Source organism: Limulus polyphemus, unplaced genomic scaffold (assembly GCF_000517525.1).
Source record: "Limulus polyphemus unplaced genomic scaffold, Limulus_polyphemus-2.1.2 Scaffold74, whole genome shotgun sequence".
Lineage (NCBI taxonomy): Eukaryota > Metazoa > Arthropoda > Merostomata > Xiphosura > Limulidae > Limulus > Limulus polyphemus.
In genome coordinates this window covers 479878-495820 of record NW_013665684.1, presented here as the reverse complement: position 1 = coordinate 495820, position 15943 = coordinate 479878, and the positions used below count along the sequence as shown (strand labels likewise).

Below are 15943 nucleotides of genomic sequence, written 5' to 3'. Positions count from 1 at the left end.
TTTTAATTGTGTACCAGTTTAACGTTGAATATTATTTGTGATTTTGACTTTAAAGGTATTACGCCAACTACTGAATCAATCTACTAACATGCTACGTAATCAGTTTATAAATACAAAAGTTCGAAAACGTGAATGACTTATAATATTCTCGCGTTTTACTCACTAGGCATAGACATATGTATTACTTAACTTTCACTACTCAGGGAAGGGCCTTTACAATAATAGAAAAACCAAGGAAACGAAGACACTTTTTTACGTCCCCATATGCTTAACACACAGCCGAAAATATCTCTAAGCTTTTTAGATACGTAAAAATAGTATAGTTGATTTGCCATATTGGTGGCCATGTTGCTTTTCAGTTTCGCCCAGGGTAAATAGCTTACTCTGATTGGAAGTTGATATTATTTATATAGTTAATCAAATTTAACCAAATAAACTAAAAGATCGTACATGTTCGATTAACAGTCTGTGTTGTTTATGTTTGGATTTGCAAGGTTAATTCAACTTTCTTTTCTCTGGTTTTTCATACAGAACTTAAACATATACGTAGATAAACCATAGATAAAAGGCTAAAAATAAACTCATTGAAACTGAGCGTTTTCTCTCTTATTTAATATGAGCTTTTATGATAAAGTGGAATGCTTTTGTAGCATATTAAACACTCCACAGGCCTTTGTATTATCTCTAATATTTGTTGAGAAGTTCAATAAGAGTGTTTCCAAGATTTTATAAATATATCACAGCATTAAATGGTGAAATAATAGTTATTTCTTTGATTATTGATACTGCATATGTCAGTTACAAACGAGATCAAAGCATTTATCAACTGAAAATAGGTCGACAGTATCAACCATACCAATTAATTAATAAGGCAGTTGTCCTAATATGCCAATACATTCGCCAGAGCAGAGTGAAAGTAAAGATAAAAAACATTAAATTTAATCAGAGATCCCCTGCCATAAAGTTCAAAGGTGCCGAAAAACTATGTAAAAGTAGGGTCGAATAAAAAGTCACAAGTAGTCCTTAAGTTTCTAAACTAAAAAGTTTATTAAATAAATCCTAATATAAAATTATAGAGCTAAGATTAGCTGCTTGTGATCTATTATATTCCAGAACTAGTCTGGCAGTCATTGTTCATTGCCAACAATGGATAAGGTAGCAGTCCTTTAAAAATTGCAGACTGTGATTGCACAAATGAAAGATGTAATAAGTGTGTGTCTAGATATATTTATACACACATACTCTAAGTTCCAAATCTAATATATTTCATAAGCAGCAAAGCACCTGACCAACCAGCCAAAATTTAAAACGAAACAATAAACACTTAACTGAAAAAAATAAAATAAAAGGTATTATTCTCAGTTACGTCACATTCTTCACTTTCCCCCCAGCTGTTCAAAGGAAAAAGATCTAGCGAAATTTGTGTTTCACTCAGTGGTTTTTATTAATCATCAGGCCATTTTATCCAGGTTGCAAAAATAGATCAGTTATTTTACAGAGGGCATTGTACTATTTCTTCTTTAATTACGAGTTTGGTTTATTACAAGAGGAGTATGTTCGATCAGCTGTAGCTTTAACTTGCCCGCAAGATATTTTTGATTACAGGAAAAAAAAGAAAAAGAAAAAACACTTTAGCATTTGGTGACCCAGATTTAAAATATATATATATTTTTAAATTCAAAGGAACCTAAGGCTGTAAAGTTATAGCCCAGACGCTATGAGATGACTGGTCTCCCACTAGGTCTCCAATGCAACTAATATAAACTTGTAAGTGAATTAGCTGATTTAAAAAAATCATAGTTTGTTAGCCAAGTCTGTAAGTTTGATTACAAAATATTAAAAATCTGTATAAAAATATTTTCTTTACACACACACACACACACACACGTACAAAGCTGACAGTACACACTGCTTAAAAATGGTATGTGTATAAATAATTTATTAGAAACAACTGAGTCATTAAACTTCTGTCCAGTCGTTTATGTTACAATACACGAGTAAAAAACCGAGGCCTTTATTATTGACCTCTGAAACTCTACTTGCATTTTTGTTGAATAGATAACTGTCAATTTAACGGCCAGAAAAAATAATATATATATACACACACACACACAAACAGGATTATTACAATAAATAATTTAATTTAAGATAAAAATTATAAAGTCGATGAGCTGAAATAACCATATTAATGGTCATCATTTCTTCATTGTTTTGCATTTCCACTCACAAATGTAACCGCGATGTTTAGGTATACCTATGTGTTTTATTCTGCAAGAGATTGTGGATCTATGTCACAAATGAATAAAAACACGCCATTATCACTCTTTCAATCTATAGGGTTCGTAAAGATTGCAAGTTAAAATTGATCTTTTTCCATTAAAAGTAGAAAATTAAACTCAGTCCATAAGATTTTGTTAAAAAAAAGAGTGCTGAAAGCACAGCCAAAGAAATATCTATAAGTATGGATAAATAACTTATTGAACTAAATATATGTAAATTTTCACGAGTTAAAATAAAAAAAAAAGTTAATCAGTCACGAACCGAGGTATATGCAAAGCAACAGCTATTAATTTATTATCATTACTATTTAAAATTAGGCTATAGAGTTCTTTAATTTATCAGTATACAGACACGTGCACTGTGAAAGTTTCCAATGTTATATGATAAGAACACTGATATTTCGTTACGTCAATGCTAATGACTCGGTAGTTTATTAGGATAAGTGTTAAATATTTAAAATTTACAGATTATTGAAACTTCCTTGGTTCTGTGACAGAATATTATTGCAAAGTCTCACTTTCCGTAAGATGAAAGATTGAAAATATTGCGCAAAGGGCTCAATATATATATATATATTTGATTTGAACATTACTACCTGGAACCTTTTTTAGTTTGTTGTTACGTAATTGTGTTATGATAGTACATGTCAGTAAAGTTAGACAACCTAAACGTGAGATCCTAGTTTATCTTCCACTTTCAAGCTGAAATATATTTAGTCCTTTATTGATTTCTCGCATTCATATCTATCACAGACAGTGCTGTCTAAAAATGAAATTACGTCTGAACGACACAACTGAAGAGAACACTGGCCCGGCATGGCCAGGTGGTTAGGGCGCTCGACTCGCAATCGGAGGGTCGCGGGTTCGTTATAATGTGACGGTCAATCCCACTATTCGTTGGTAGAAGAGTCGCCCAAGAGTTGGCGGTGGGTGGTGATGACTAGCTGCCTTCCCTCTAGTCTTACACTGCTAAATTAGGGACGGCTAGCCCTCGTGTAGCTTTGCGCGAAATTAAAATTAAAGTAATTAGAGAAAAAAAGAAGAGAACACATGTATCATATTATGTTTCTGATCTGCCCCCTCCCCCCATGTCACCCCAGGATCCCTGTCTTTCTCGTGCGTTGAATGGGCGCGTAGGTCAGTGTTAAATAATTAAGACTATTAACGTTGGGATGACGTTTGAAAAATTGCTGGTCCGAAAGCTGGTTTACAAATAGAAGAGATGTTGTTGATTAATTAAAAAACAAGAGGAAATCTTCAATAGCCGCGGCAATTGAAATTCTTTTAGTCAGGATTGGAGTAAATTAATCTATAATACCTCCCCCCCCTTTTTTTAACTATATTTTTGTGCGTCAACAATACCAAGCGCGGGGCGCACGTATACCAGATTCGATTCTATTACTCATCAGGATCTTTACCAGCCTACTCTCAAATTGAAATTCTTTTAGGCAGGATTAAAGTAAATTAATCTATGAGACCTTGGACGTGGTTAAATACATCAATCGAAAAGGTTTGATCTCCAAGTCCAAAACGGTAATTATATCTCAAATCGGTCAAGAGACAACGGAGCTATGAGCTAAAAGTTTGTACTCGGAAAAATCTCGGAGCCATTCTATGAGCTACTATGCCGCTGCTAATATTTAGATTTCACTTGGTGGTTAATAAATCAATGTATTTAAAAAGGTAATGTCTGTCACCTAACCACGATCTTAACATTTTTAGATAATATAGTGCTTAGCTTCTAAAATATGATCCAATAATATTGTTCTTACAGGTTATCAGATAAATCAATGTATTTAAACAATGTATCGAAATAGCTTTAAACAGAACTATTTAGATAACATACTGTTTAGCTTATAAACATTAAATTCATAATCAGAAGTTTAGGTTACAATCAGGCTGTAAATTTGGTGACTAAATATATTTCGCCAGATACTCCTGTAAGCAGAAATAAGTTAAACCTCATAATATCAAGAGAAGAAAGAATAGGAATTCGTTACTTCTTTGTTTCTTTTTTTGACTTCTTGGAATAACAAACAAACTAAAAATGGAAGGAAAAGTTGTTTTCTGTAGTTTTTTTTTTTTATAGTCTTCCTCTTCCGGCTACTTCTAAATACACATCTCTCGTTTAGCCCTAACGGTCGTAGTTTAAATTCTCAGTGTAATGCTTGGGAGATCATTAATAGCAACATTAAGAAATCAGAAACCTGATGACGTGTCATTTTTTGAATCCTCCAGAGGACAGACTCTTCATTCATTCATTCAACAGTCGTAATACTGTTGTAACACATTCTATGAGCTGCTATGCCTCGACTAAAAAGTAAAGTTAGAGTAAAAAAGAATTAAGTTAAGCAATTAACCCATTGGTGCATGTGTAGAATTAGGTACAAAAACAATTACCGAATTAAAGGAATTATCAGGAAGAAACAAAAGGAGAGAAAAAAAACAAAAACAAACAAGCACAGAATCTGGCAGAAACTATACATTAAAAATAATAATAATTTAATTTTGGATGAATTTTATATCGTAATAAAAAGAACTCAAAGTGTTATTTTAAACTCCATTTTAAATGTACGTTAGAACATTTTGTTTTTGATACTTTTTTTTTCTCTGCATTTTATATTTATTGTAGAACATATTAGTTAAACATAGTTAGAGAAATGTAGTTTCTCGATTTTTATAAAATAAGCAGCAACATGTATGCTGCACTAACTTCATTAAATAGTAGGCTTAGCTTATGAAACAGAAAGGCTGCAACTTAACGAAATAAAGCTCAAATTATAAACTGCTGCTTATGACTTCATTCTAGCTTGTATATACAGAAGTCTCGACCAACCTGAAAAACTGGACATGATCGATGGCGTAATTTTCTGTCACATCTTTTCATTTCATCACGCTGTCGTAGCACTGTGTTAGAAATGCCAGTTTCCCACAGTGGTTCCATCTGGTGACAACAATGGAGATTTAACCGATAAATTGAATGACTGTTGGTTTGACATTCACTTTTACAACAGCACTGAATATCAATAAAAGTTTCAGACGAACAAGAGGCCGATTTTGCTTCTTCAGTGCGCTCAGTATCGTTTCCGGTGCAATTTGGTGTTTCGACGTAAATCTCGTGAGGTTCAATTGAAGAAGAGCTGGTCAATGTACTTCCTGCAAGGGAAATATTTTCTTCTGAATGGTCGACACTTTCACTGGCTGCACTCTCATAATCCGAGTGAGAGTCAAATGGAGCGTAAGTGGCTAAGCCTCCGTAAAAATCTGGAAAGGCACTGTGACGTTTAGATGGACAAAAATCTTCCAAACTGCTAAGACCATAATAGTTCGTTCCTGGGCGAGCTCCTGTGTACAAAATAGGCTCTGCACGTGGTAGAGCTGGACTTGGAGGCTCAGGAATACAATTAATATCTTCTACCTTTTTACCATTGTATACTTTAAACTTCCTAAACGCACGTGGTAACGTAAAACTATGCCAAAAGTCTGACATGATGGTAAGCCTTAATCCGCGTTTGCAGTATATGATCGTCTCGAATGTAGTAAAATGCAGTAGAAACGTTAAAAGTATCGCTAATTTTTGTTTTTATCACAAAATCAAACACAGGGCAGTTACTTGCAATTAGAAACTTAATGAAACAGTTTCAGAACTAGAAACAAATTCGCTACCCTATTTAAGGGTTATGCTGTAGCATCAAGAAGAGCGGGCTTCTTGTGCTTTTACCATGTGAGAAAACGCAGATGTCTGTGGTTGAGTTGTTCATTCTTTTATCCTGGGGTAGGTACTTAAATCACAGCCTTCTCAAATGAGTCAGCACTGGGCTATTGATCATAGAAATATACTGTGTTGTGTTGAACATGGATTACAGAAAGACAGTATCCAGGTATTAATGGACACCAACATTTTGTTTTTCATCAAATTTTCTGATAATAAGAAAAATTGCAAAAACAAAGGCACCAAACCGATTCCAAGTAAAAAAAAAAATTTTGGATTTAAGAGTGGCTTGATTACTTTTTATAGTTGCTCAAGAGTTATCAAACCATTTCACTTGCAAGTTAGTTCAAACGCTAAGCAGAACTGATGACACAACTCTCACAAGCAATAAATTTCAAAAGGATAAAAAATTACACCACTTGTATATAAAAAACATTTAAGTGGTAAACAGTGCAGAAAATAAGGTGCCATTTTCAAGTTAATCTACAGTATTAGTTTAGCGATTTTTAATTATGCAGAGATTACTTTGTAGCAAAATGGTATTAGACGAAACTGCAGCTAGTGAACAACCGTATTCCAGAGATAGTTTACTTACTAGTTAATAGGCAGAGGGGTTGTTATTTTATAATAAAATATACTCAGCCTTCTGGAATCAACTGGTTCAACTCACGTTTTAAAACAGCTGAGTTTTTTTTCTTTTCTAATAAACTATTAAACTGCCAAAAACATCTGGTTATCTGAACAATATTCGTTGAGTGGACGTTTAGTAGACATATAACCAAATTTACACAAAGCATGTTCTTTTGTAACCCCAATAGTTCTGAAGATCCATACAACAGTGCACAAAGAGAGAGAAGTGGCTATTTTTCACACGTTACGTCCTCCACAGACGAATGATATCATTTCAGGCCGGCTGTTTGATATTTAGAGAAGAACAATTAGAGAGAAAGAAGCATAGTCCCCCATTAAGTTGTTCTCAATCTTTACTATTTACTACTCGTAGCAGCTGTAGTAAGTTTAGCCAGATGTAAAATTGCCTCCCCCCCCCACCACACACACATATACACACAGAGAAAAAGAGAATGAATAATCTAGAACCTGACTAGATGCTGGAAATTTATACTTTAGTTTGAAAACATCGGTTAACGTTCTTTTTAGGTAAGTTTCACTTGTTAATAGCTTTACGCTAAGAGAAAAGGAAGACGAAAAAACAAAACAACTTTAAGAGGTTCCTAAACGCGAGCACATCTCACATGGAGATTAGGCTTATTTCTACTGCACTACATCCATTTATCTTAAGCATACCAAACTTAAGGTGTTCAGTTTGTTAGTTACCTAATCCAGCATATAAACCCAAATGAAATTTGCACAAGCGAGTGGAACTACCACTACGTGGACTTTTCTCTGCACAGCGGGGTCGTTCAAACAACACAGCGCTAGCACGGATCTTAAACCAACCGACCTTTCCATTTGCTAGGGCTCTGAACTTAAATGAGAATCGGGCAGGTTTCCAAGTCGCTATCCCATAATGCCACCGTAGTTTTAACCTAGGGGGTATCAAATGTGCCAAAACCCGAGAGAGAGAGAAAAAAACCGCTTTTGTCTATGTACGGAGTATACGTTGATGGAAACGCAAGAACCCATTTTTTTCTCGAATGTTATTACATGGTTTACAAACCCAGGAGAAAATCAAGACCGTGGTTATAAGAAATTCCTTGCTAGTTAACAGTACTATGGATTTTCAAAAATAGGTTAGAGTTTTTGAATACAAGCTCAAAGAGACGAAGTGCACGGAAAATGTTTAGTTAGCAATGTAGAGTTTACTTCTCTTGATAACAAATGCTATACCTAAAATTACAGCTCTTAGCGGTGGTTAAACTTTCTTCTAAATAGATTAGAGTTTTTGAATACAAGCTCAAAGAGATGAAGTGCACGGAAAATGTTTAGTTAGCAATGTAGAGTTTACTTCTCTTGATAACAATTGCTATACCTAAAATTACAGCTCTTAGCGGTGGTTAAACTTTCTTCTATGCTTGTAAGTGAATAATGTTTTTCTTAATCAACTCAATTAAGTTGATGTAATCACTGTATTGGATTTCTGAGGATTTTGGTTTCAGGAAAGTGTATATGGGCGCGATACAATATATATATGTATATATGTGTGTGTATTTGAAAGTGCCAAAGTTTTATATGTGTATTACGAAATTAACTGACTTTCACTAATGGACAACAACTAATGATAAACATGAAGTTGTAACATGTCACTGATTTATGAGCTTGGTTTCTTATTCTGAAAGCCAATCATCAATCTGTTTTTCCACATTCAAACAACAACAATTGTCAATTGTTTTATTAATTAACATCGAAATTTAATCGATTATAACTACTGTCAACTGTTTGACATTAAAATGACCACTTTTTTTTCTTATAGAAAACATTATTAAACGGGCTATATGTTATAAAATTATTCCAATTATTGTTTTTTTTCCTTTATGGTATTTTTAATATGAATGGCACTTTGTGCGACACATGGGCTGAACGGCCAGATGAAATACCGCAAGGTTTAGGCATAGCCATCCCACGTTTACAGCTGCTGATCACATAGAGGGAAAACAGTCAACAGAACTCGCCACCTATAAAACCACACTTAGTCGATTAGCATTCTCCAGCTGTCGGGACGCTTTTTCCATCTCTAACCTTGGACCTGTTGGTCTACAGTCTGGTACACTAATCACCAGATCATGATCAGTCCTGACCCTTACTGTTTATAAACATTTCTCGCCTAACATGAATGGTGTACAAACATTGAACTTTTCTGTCATTTTATCCAAGCAAGTAGCCTAATACACTTGAAATAATGACAAAAATAAATAAAAATCATAAACAAAAACTCGTTAATGAAACAATACAAAAAAAAAAAACCACTCTTTAAAGCCATTAACAAATTTGATGATTATCTAATAAAAGTGTATGTTGGTAAGGGCCGAGCTTAATTTCTAAACCTCCAAACCTGCAGGTTTAAAACGATAGACGATTTAAACCATTTTCTCATATTAAAGCAGACTAATTCTTTTATTGGTTAACAAAGACTAAATGTCCCCCCCCCCCAAAAAAAAAACCTGAAAGATATCGGAGAAAGAAAAATAGAGTTAACTTTGAAAGAAAATTTTACTTTAAGGAACAAAACAGTTTAAAGTGTGTAGTGGATTAATTTGATTGATTTGAATTTGCATTTTTTTTTCAAATATCGGCGTATGTTATGGAAGAGTGCGCTTTTTACCGTAGCCTCACTGTATTAAACTGTATTGCAACATCACAAATTGTATAATTATGGCACCATTTAACTGTATATGTAAATAACTTTAAAACAATCTCTATCTGCATTATGCCACCATGCCACAAATCGTGCACTTATGGTACCATTACTATTTAGTTGTAACGAAGAGTGTTTGAAAAACCTGCATCTAAGACGTTTCGCTTACTTACGTTATTACATCATAGAACATGTTCATTAATATAGTAAATGTACAAACTAAACAATATATACGAGCAATATGCTTTACTGTTATTCACTTAGTGTGTTTTTCTTTTTTAATAACTCATAGTAATATAGCAATAAAGATTTATCGGTACAGCTAAAGTTTAAATAATTAGTAAATCCTATGTCATTACTAGAAAAGGAATACAATTTTTAACAATGAAATTATTTTCTTGAAACATAGATCTGACTACTATTTAATTTTTAAAGTTTTTAACAAAGGTAAGCAAGTTTGCCCAAATCTGTAACCCAATTATCTGTTACACATATCTTCTTGTGCATGTAACGTTATGCAGGAATGTCACGCTCTAAAAGAATGATATATATATTTAAAAGGGCACGAAGACCCCCGAGGGTACAAACCCAGGTTCTATTTACTTTTAATACACAACAGTTCACTTTGTGGTTAGTGAACTAGTGTGTGTGTGTGTGCAATTGTACAGTTGGTTATAAAAAAGACTTTATAAGCTGTGTCTCCATACAGAAACTCACTGACAGACAATTAAGTATGTTAGAGTTTCAATAACCTATTTAATAAGAAGGTCTCCAAAATACATAAACAGAAATACGTATATTCCCTTCTTTCAGCCTAATATAATAATCATTATGTCCCACACAAGCTGGAATCGACACAAAGTTTAGCTATGTTCTATTGATAATTAAATTTGGCTTAACGACCAAATTAGGGGATCCAAGGTTCAAAAATAGCAGTTCCTAATTTTGAACTGCTGACCAGAGGGAGAGGACAATCAGCTAACAGCCGCCGTCGCCGCTTAAACGGCTAGTTATAGCCAAATAGTGGTATTGATTGACACAGATAAAGGTACTGAGCATGATCAGTGGAATATTGCATGTTCCAACCTAGGACTTTCGGACACACAGTCCGACATATTGGCTATTAGGCCATACCTGGTCCAGAAACTAATAATTATACTAAGTAATGATATGGTTTGACATGTTGTATGAACTATCGGAATGATACAGCGTGTATTTCTGAGGAAGCTGAGAATACAAAATTCTTATTTCGCACAAAGGATGAAAAATCTTCCAGTCCTTCGTGTTTGTATTTACAAATAAAAGTTGAAACCTTAGATATGTTAACCTTTGTGGTAATATCATACAAACACAAAGGACTGGAAGATTTTTTACAAATAAAAGTTGAAACCTTAGATATGTTAACCTTTGTGGTAATATCAGTATGTGGAAATGTAAGATGCAATCCATGCAAAGAAACATGAATCTTCAGATAATTGAGTGAAATAACTTTTAAATTCTTTCTTATGGTTCAATTCAATCAAAAGTATTCCTGTGAAAAGAATAATATCACCTGATTGGTATTAAGCACAAAGTTATACAATTGGCTTTCTGTGCTGTGTCAACTACAGGTACTAAAACTCAATGTTTAACATTATAAGCTCTCTGATTTGCCATGAGCCACCTGAAGCAAATCGTATAGAACTGAACATGTATAATAATTTTTTTTACACAGAATTTTTCCATAAAAAATATTTTTTTACGAGTAACGCTTTACATAACTTAATATGAATTAAGAAAAAAAAACATAAGTAAAGATTCTCCATGGTATCAGAGAAATTACTCTTTGCTGTAGGTTGACCTTTGACCAGAGATTGACATTTTATCTGGGTTTCAAATTATATATCCGTATTCCGGAACTTTAACGACAAAACTTAGAGTTATCTGAAAAAATGGAGAACATCATCTGTGTTCCTGAGATGAACTTCGAACTTTTGTTTAATCCTTAAAAGGAAAAGCTTGAATTGTTTGTTTTCGAAAATCGGGCATAGCTGTTAAAAGGCAATCTTCACTAGCTGTTCTAATTTTGAATTGATCGATTACGGGAAAAGCAGCTAGTCGACAGAATCTACCGTCAACTCTTTTGCTACTTTTGTAATTTAACCATCACCCTTACAACACACACACGCTTCCCAACTGTAGAGCATGATTTTTTTTTCTGGTGTTAACGGGAGGTGAGCATTGGATCGGCAAGTCTGGCACATTTGTAACTGATTTAAGTTTTTATAATATTATCAAGCTAAAATAAAATAACATCTAATTTTGATGACATAACATTAACACAATATGACTTTTAAAGGACTGCAATGATTAAACGATGTTAAGGTAAGTATCTACAGCTGAAAATAAAAGCTGTTCAATACTAGCAGATTTCGATAACAAGAACTGGCATGAAAGTCAATTATAAGTTACCCAAGATTTCAGCGTTATAACCTACCAAGATTATTACTGAGCCGCGAGGAGCTAAGGGGCGTCAGTTATAGGAAGCACTTTTATAAAGCAAGATAATCAAAACTTCTACGTAAACAAGCATTATAATAATGGCCTATATTTGTCTATGTACAAAAGCTTTAATTAAAAAATGCGCGTTGTAACGATATCTGTCCCGTTGATCTGCGTTAGGACAGAACAAACATTTTATCTTTGTGATTGCTCAGAGTTCATGAGTGTGCTCCAAATATAATTAAAAAAAAAGAACAGGAATGGATAAATTGCATAACAGTTTAAATATGATAGTGTTTACTTATATACGGAAATGTCTTTAAATTTTATAGAATACATAAATAAATTAGAGGTTTTAAACCAAAGAATATCTGAGACGTTAGTGTTATAATTTTTAGTAAGTCACTACCCCTTCTTTTTTTCTGAAAGTGTTTTTTTAGCCAGTGTGTGTGTATATATACACACTGGTTACTATATATATTTGGGGGGAGGGGGTCTCCTGGATTCTTGTTATACTTCATCGTGGAAGCTGCAGTTTTGGAAACATTAAATAAAGCACATCTAGAGGAAACTAATTTTAATTCTTTTCAAATGGATTAATGTAAGATTTACATTCCTGCCAGATGTTATTCACTAGAGTGCTCTAACAAAATTCTATGTTCCTGAATTATGGCAGTAATCTCTTGCCACATACTGATCACACATAACATTCAAAATTCTATTGTAATTTCCTACAGCAATTACTTATGGATTAAGGACTGGCAAGGCAAACATTGTTCTGTGGAAATTCTATAAAATAACTACAATATTTACTGCTGCTCAGGATAGCACATGTAAAAAACATTATGTTAAAAAAGTATAGAAATTACTTTCAAATCAGTAAATTTAACACGATTCTTTCAAAAGAATATAGCAAACTATAAAAATGCAGTAGTTGCTATTGGTATATAGTAAGACCAACAGTACTCAATAGAAAGAGAGTAATAGCATTACATTCTCAGTAGAGTAAACAATGATTTACATAAAATTATCCAAGAGAACTGGAACATTTACATCTTGGATAAAAGATAACAAAGAATACATTGATATTTCTAAATGAAAACTAGAAAATGTTTTATACAAATTTTCCTTCTCTCGTATTGCAGAACAACACTCATTCAAGCATTTACCTGTAATACACTTATAACAACAATTTATATAGACATATTACAGAATAACAATATCAATAACATTCTCAGTAATGTTAACAGTGATTTATAGAGATTTTCTCTGAGGATAATATTGATTACAATCCTGAGGAAGCTACAACCATTACCTTTCATTTAAGAATAGAACATTCTCTTAAAGGAATATTAGTAAAATTGTAGCAAATACTTCTGGTTTGGTATAGTAAGAGGTAGTTCTAATAATGATCATAAAAGGATAATTTAGGGATTACTTCTAGTTTTGTAAAAAAAAGGAGTGTTCTATAGAGATTCTAAAGGGAAAAATATAAGAATTACTTCTGGTCTTGTAAAGTATGGAGTCTTATTAAAATCCTAAGGTGAAATGTAGCAGTTATTTTTGGTCTTATAGAATAAGTGGGTTCTATAGAAATCATACAAGGTGAAACACAGGAATTACTTTAGTTCTTATAAAGAAAGTGGGTTCTAGAGAAATCATATGAGGAGAAACACAGAAATTACTTAAGTTCTTATAAAGTAAGTGGGTTCTATAGAACTCATATGAGGAGAAACACAGGAATTACTTTAGTTCTTATAAAGTAATTGGATTCTATTGAAATCATTCAAGGTGAAACACAGGAATTACTTTAGTCCTTGTAAAGTAAGTGGGTTCTATAGAGTTTTATTCAAGTCCTAAAAGGAAACCAGAGAATTTCTCTTAGCCCTTTAAAGTATTGGGAATTCTTCTATAGGAATTAAATGTGTTCTAGTACACATAGGTGACTTTTGTACAATTTCCCTTTGAGAAATATAGGAATTACTTCTTGCCTGTAAAGTAAAATGTATTATATAAAAATCTTAAATGGGAAGTACCAGACACCCCCCCTCTCTGATTTACTTAGGTAAGCACTTTTCTACAGAAATTTTAGGATGTGGTTTATTTTAATTCTACAATTTACTTAATAACAATAAGAGAATAATCTGCCAAAATATTAAGTCTATGTAAAAAGATACTGAAACGTAAGCAAGATTTATTTAAGAAGATTTCCATTATAATTCAATGGGTATTATAAAAGCCAATCCTCTGGACAAGGCGAAGATTGCCAAATTTTTTATGTTACTCTAAAAATATTCTTTTATTCTCTCTTTTTATTGGATTTTGTGAGGAAAATGTTTCTAAAATGAGGTAACTATGTTTTTACATAAACAGTTCGTATTGTTAGGTAACTATTGATATCTAATAATATTATTACTTTACTAATCTGTAAGATATCTTATACAAAACAAAACATTCTTCTATTATTCACTTCTACAAGTTTCTAGAAACGCCAGTGTATTGTACTTGTAGTTAGAGAATAATTATTAAAAATCTATATCTTAGCAGCCTTCATTTAATTTAATTTCAGCAAGATATACACATGTATCAAAGTCTGTAAGGTATAAATCAAAATTATAACTGTTTGTCTATGTATTACTTCTACAAACATACAATAATTTGTTCTAAACAAACAAATAAGACAATAAGATGGGTATACCAAAGTGAAAACAGTATTTCATTTGATACGTTATTGCTTTTTGAACACAGTATTTGATATTGTAAATTTATTAGTCTGAATTTAATACATTTTCATGAATAGTAAAATTTTTTTCTTGGGTTGCAATTATACTTCTCATTAAAGTTTTAAGTCAGCTTGACTGAAAATTACAGGAAATATGCTCTCCTACAGTTATATACAAACTTCTAAAAAAAAAACACTTTTGCCTGTAGAAGATAAGAAAAGAATTTAAGAGTTGGATGAGTATTTCTTTAACGATTTTATTACCTTAATGCAACTTCAGGAGACAGTGTTGAAGCTAATATTTGTGTTATATCAGCTCTGAAAAACTGTGCCTATGTAGGAAATAACGTACTACTTACATTAGTTGTGAGCTGTGATGTAAGAGTAGTTACTTTCTCATTAGCTTGTTCTAACTCTCTTTTTAGCTTCTTAATTTCTTGAGACTGTTTGTCCTCAGTCTAAAAAGTAAAATTTGCATAATATAAAAAATATGTTTAGAATATATTTCCTTATAAAATTGAAACGATAAGATATGACTTAAATTTTGATAAATTGATAAATCATTCATTTTTGTGTAAAAATGTCAAAGTTTTAATTACAATATGAAGTGGCATAAAAGAAAATCAAGCAATTATTATTCATAAAATAATAAAATTTCATGTTGTTAACTTATAGATAGTATGGTTAAAAAGCAGTATTTAAATATTATTAAAATAAAACACTTAGACAGTCAGTATATTTCTTATTTGGCTGTATTATAGGAATTAACAAGGGAAACATCATGCTTAACAAAAAAATTAATTATTAAGTTGATATTTCAAATAGATACTGCATAGCAGATGAAATATTACTGTTTTTGTACATAAATGTTGATGTTTAAAAAACAATTATCTACTTTGGCAAATTTGTTTTATTCAACATTATATTATTTCTGTGAAGAACATATATATATGGTATTTTCATCATCTTTTATGTATCGATATCATATAGTTGTCTTAAATTTGAAAAAAATCCTTTTGGAATCTTTTCTCAACATTAAAAGTTTTAATTCATATTAAATCTAAGTATTGAAAACTAGAGAGATTCTAACAAATATTAGACCAAAATCAGCCCTGTGCTAATTTGTTTTGTAGCTATAATAGCTATAATAAAAATTCATACAAGTAAACTCACTGCTGTAAACATGTTTGAGGAAGAGGAAACAACAGACAACGATGATCCATGCACTGAAATATAAAAATAATGTTTAGGTAACTGAACAATTTGTGCAAAAATGTAGAACTACGAATGCTAGATATCTTTTGTCATCACATTTAATATAGAAGCTAATTTCGATTACATGCCCCCCAGTGGCACAGCGGTATGTCTGCAGACTTACAACGCTAGAATCCGGGTTTCGATACCCGTGGTGGGCAGAGCACAGATAGCTCTTATGT

The 15943-nt window shown here is 32.4% G+C and overlaps 1 protein-coding gene across 2 annotated transcripts in view; it reads right to left on the bottom strand.

Moving 5' to 3' along the window:
• The window catches only part of LOC106466519 (protein sickie-like), a 104416-nt gene that overhangs the window by 29820 nt on the left and 58653 nt on the right, over nucleotides 1-15943 (bottom strand). For both annotated transcript variants that reach the window (XM_022394996.1, XM_022395004.1), the window contains exons 10-11: nucleotides 15681-15733; nucleotides 14867-14965 (exon numbers count right to left, since the gene is read on the bottom strand). In XM_022394996.1, coding sequence (XP_022250704.1) covers nucleotides 14867-14965; nucleotides 15681-15733 — 152 coding nt within the window. The remainder of the gene's footprint in view (nucleotides 1-14866; nucleotides 14966-15680; nucleotides 15734-15943) is intronic.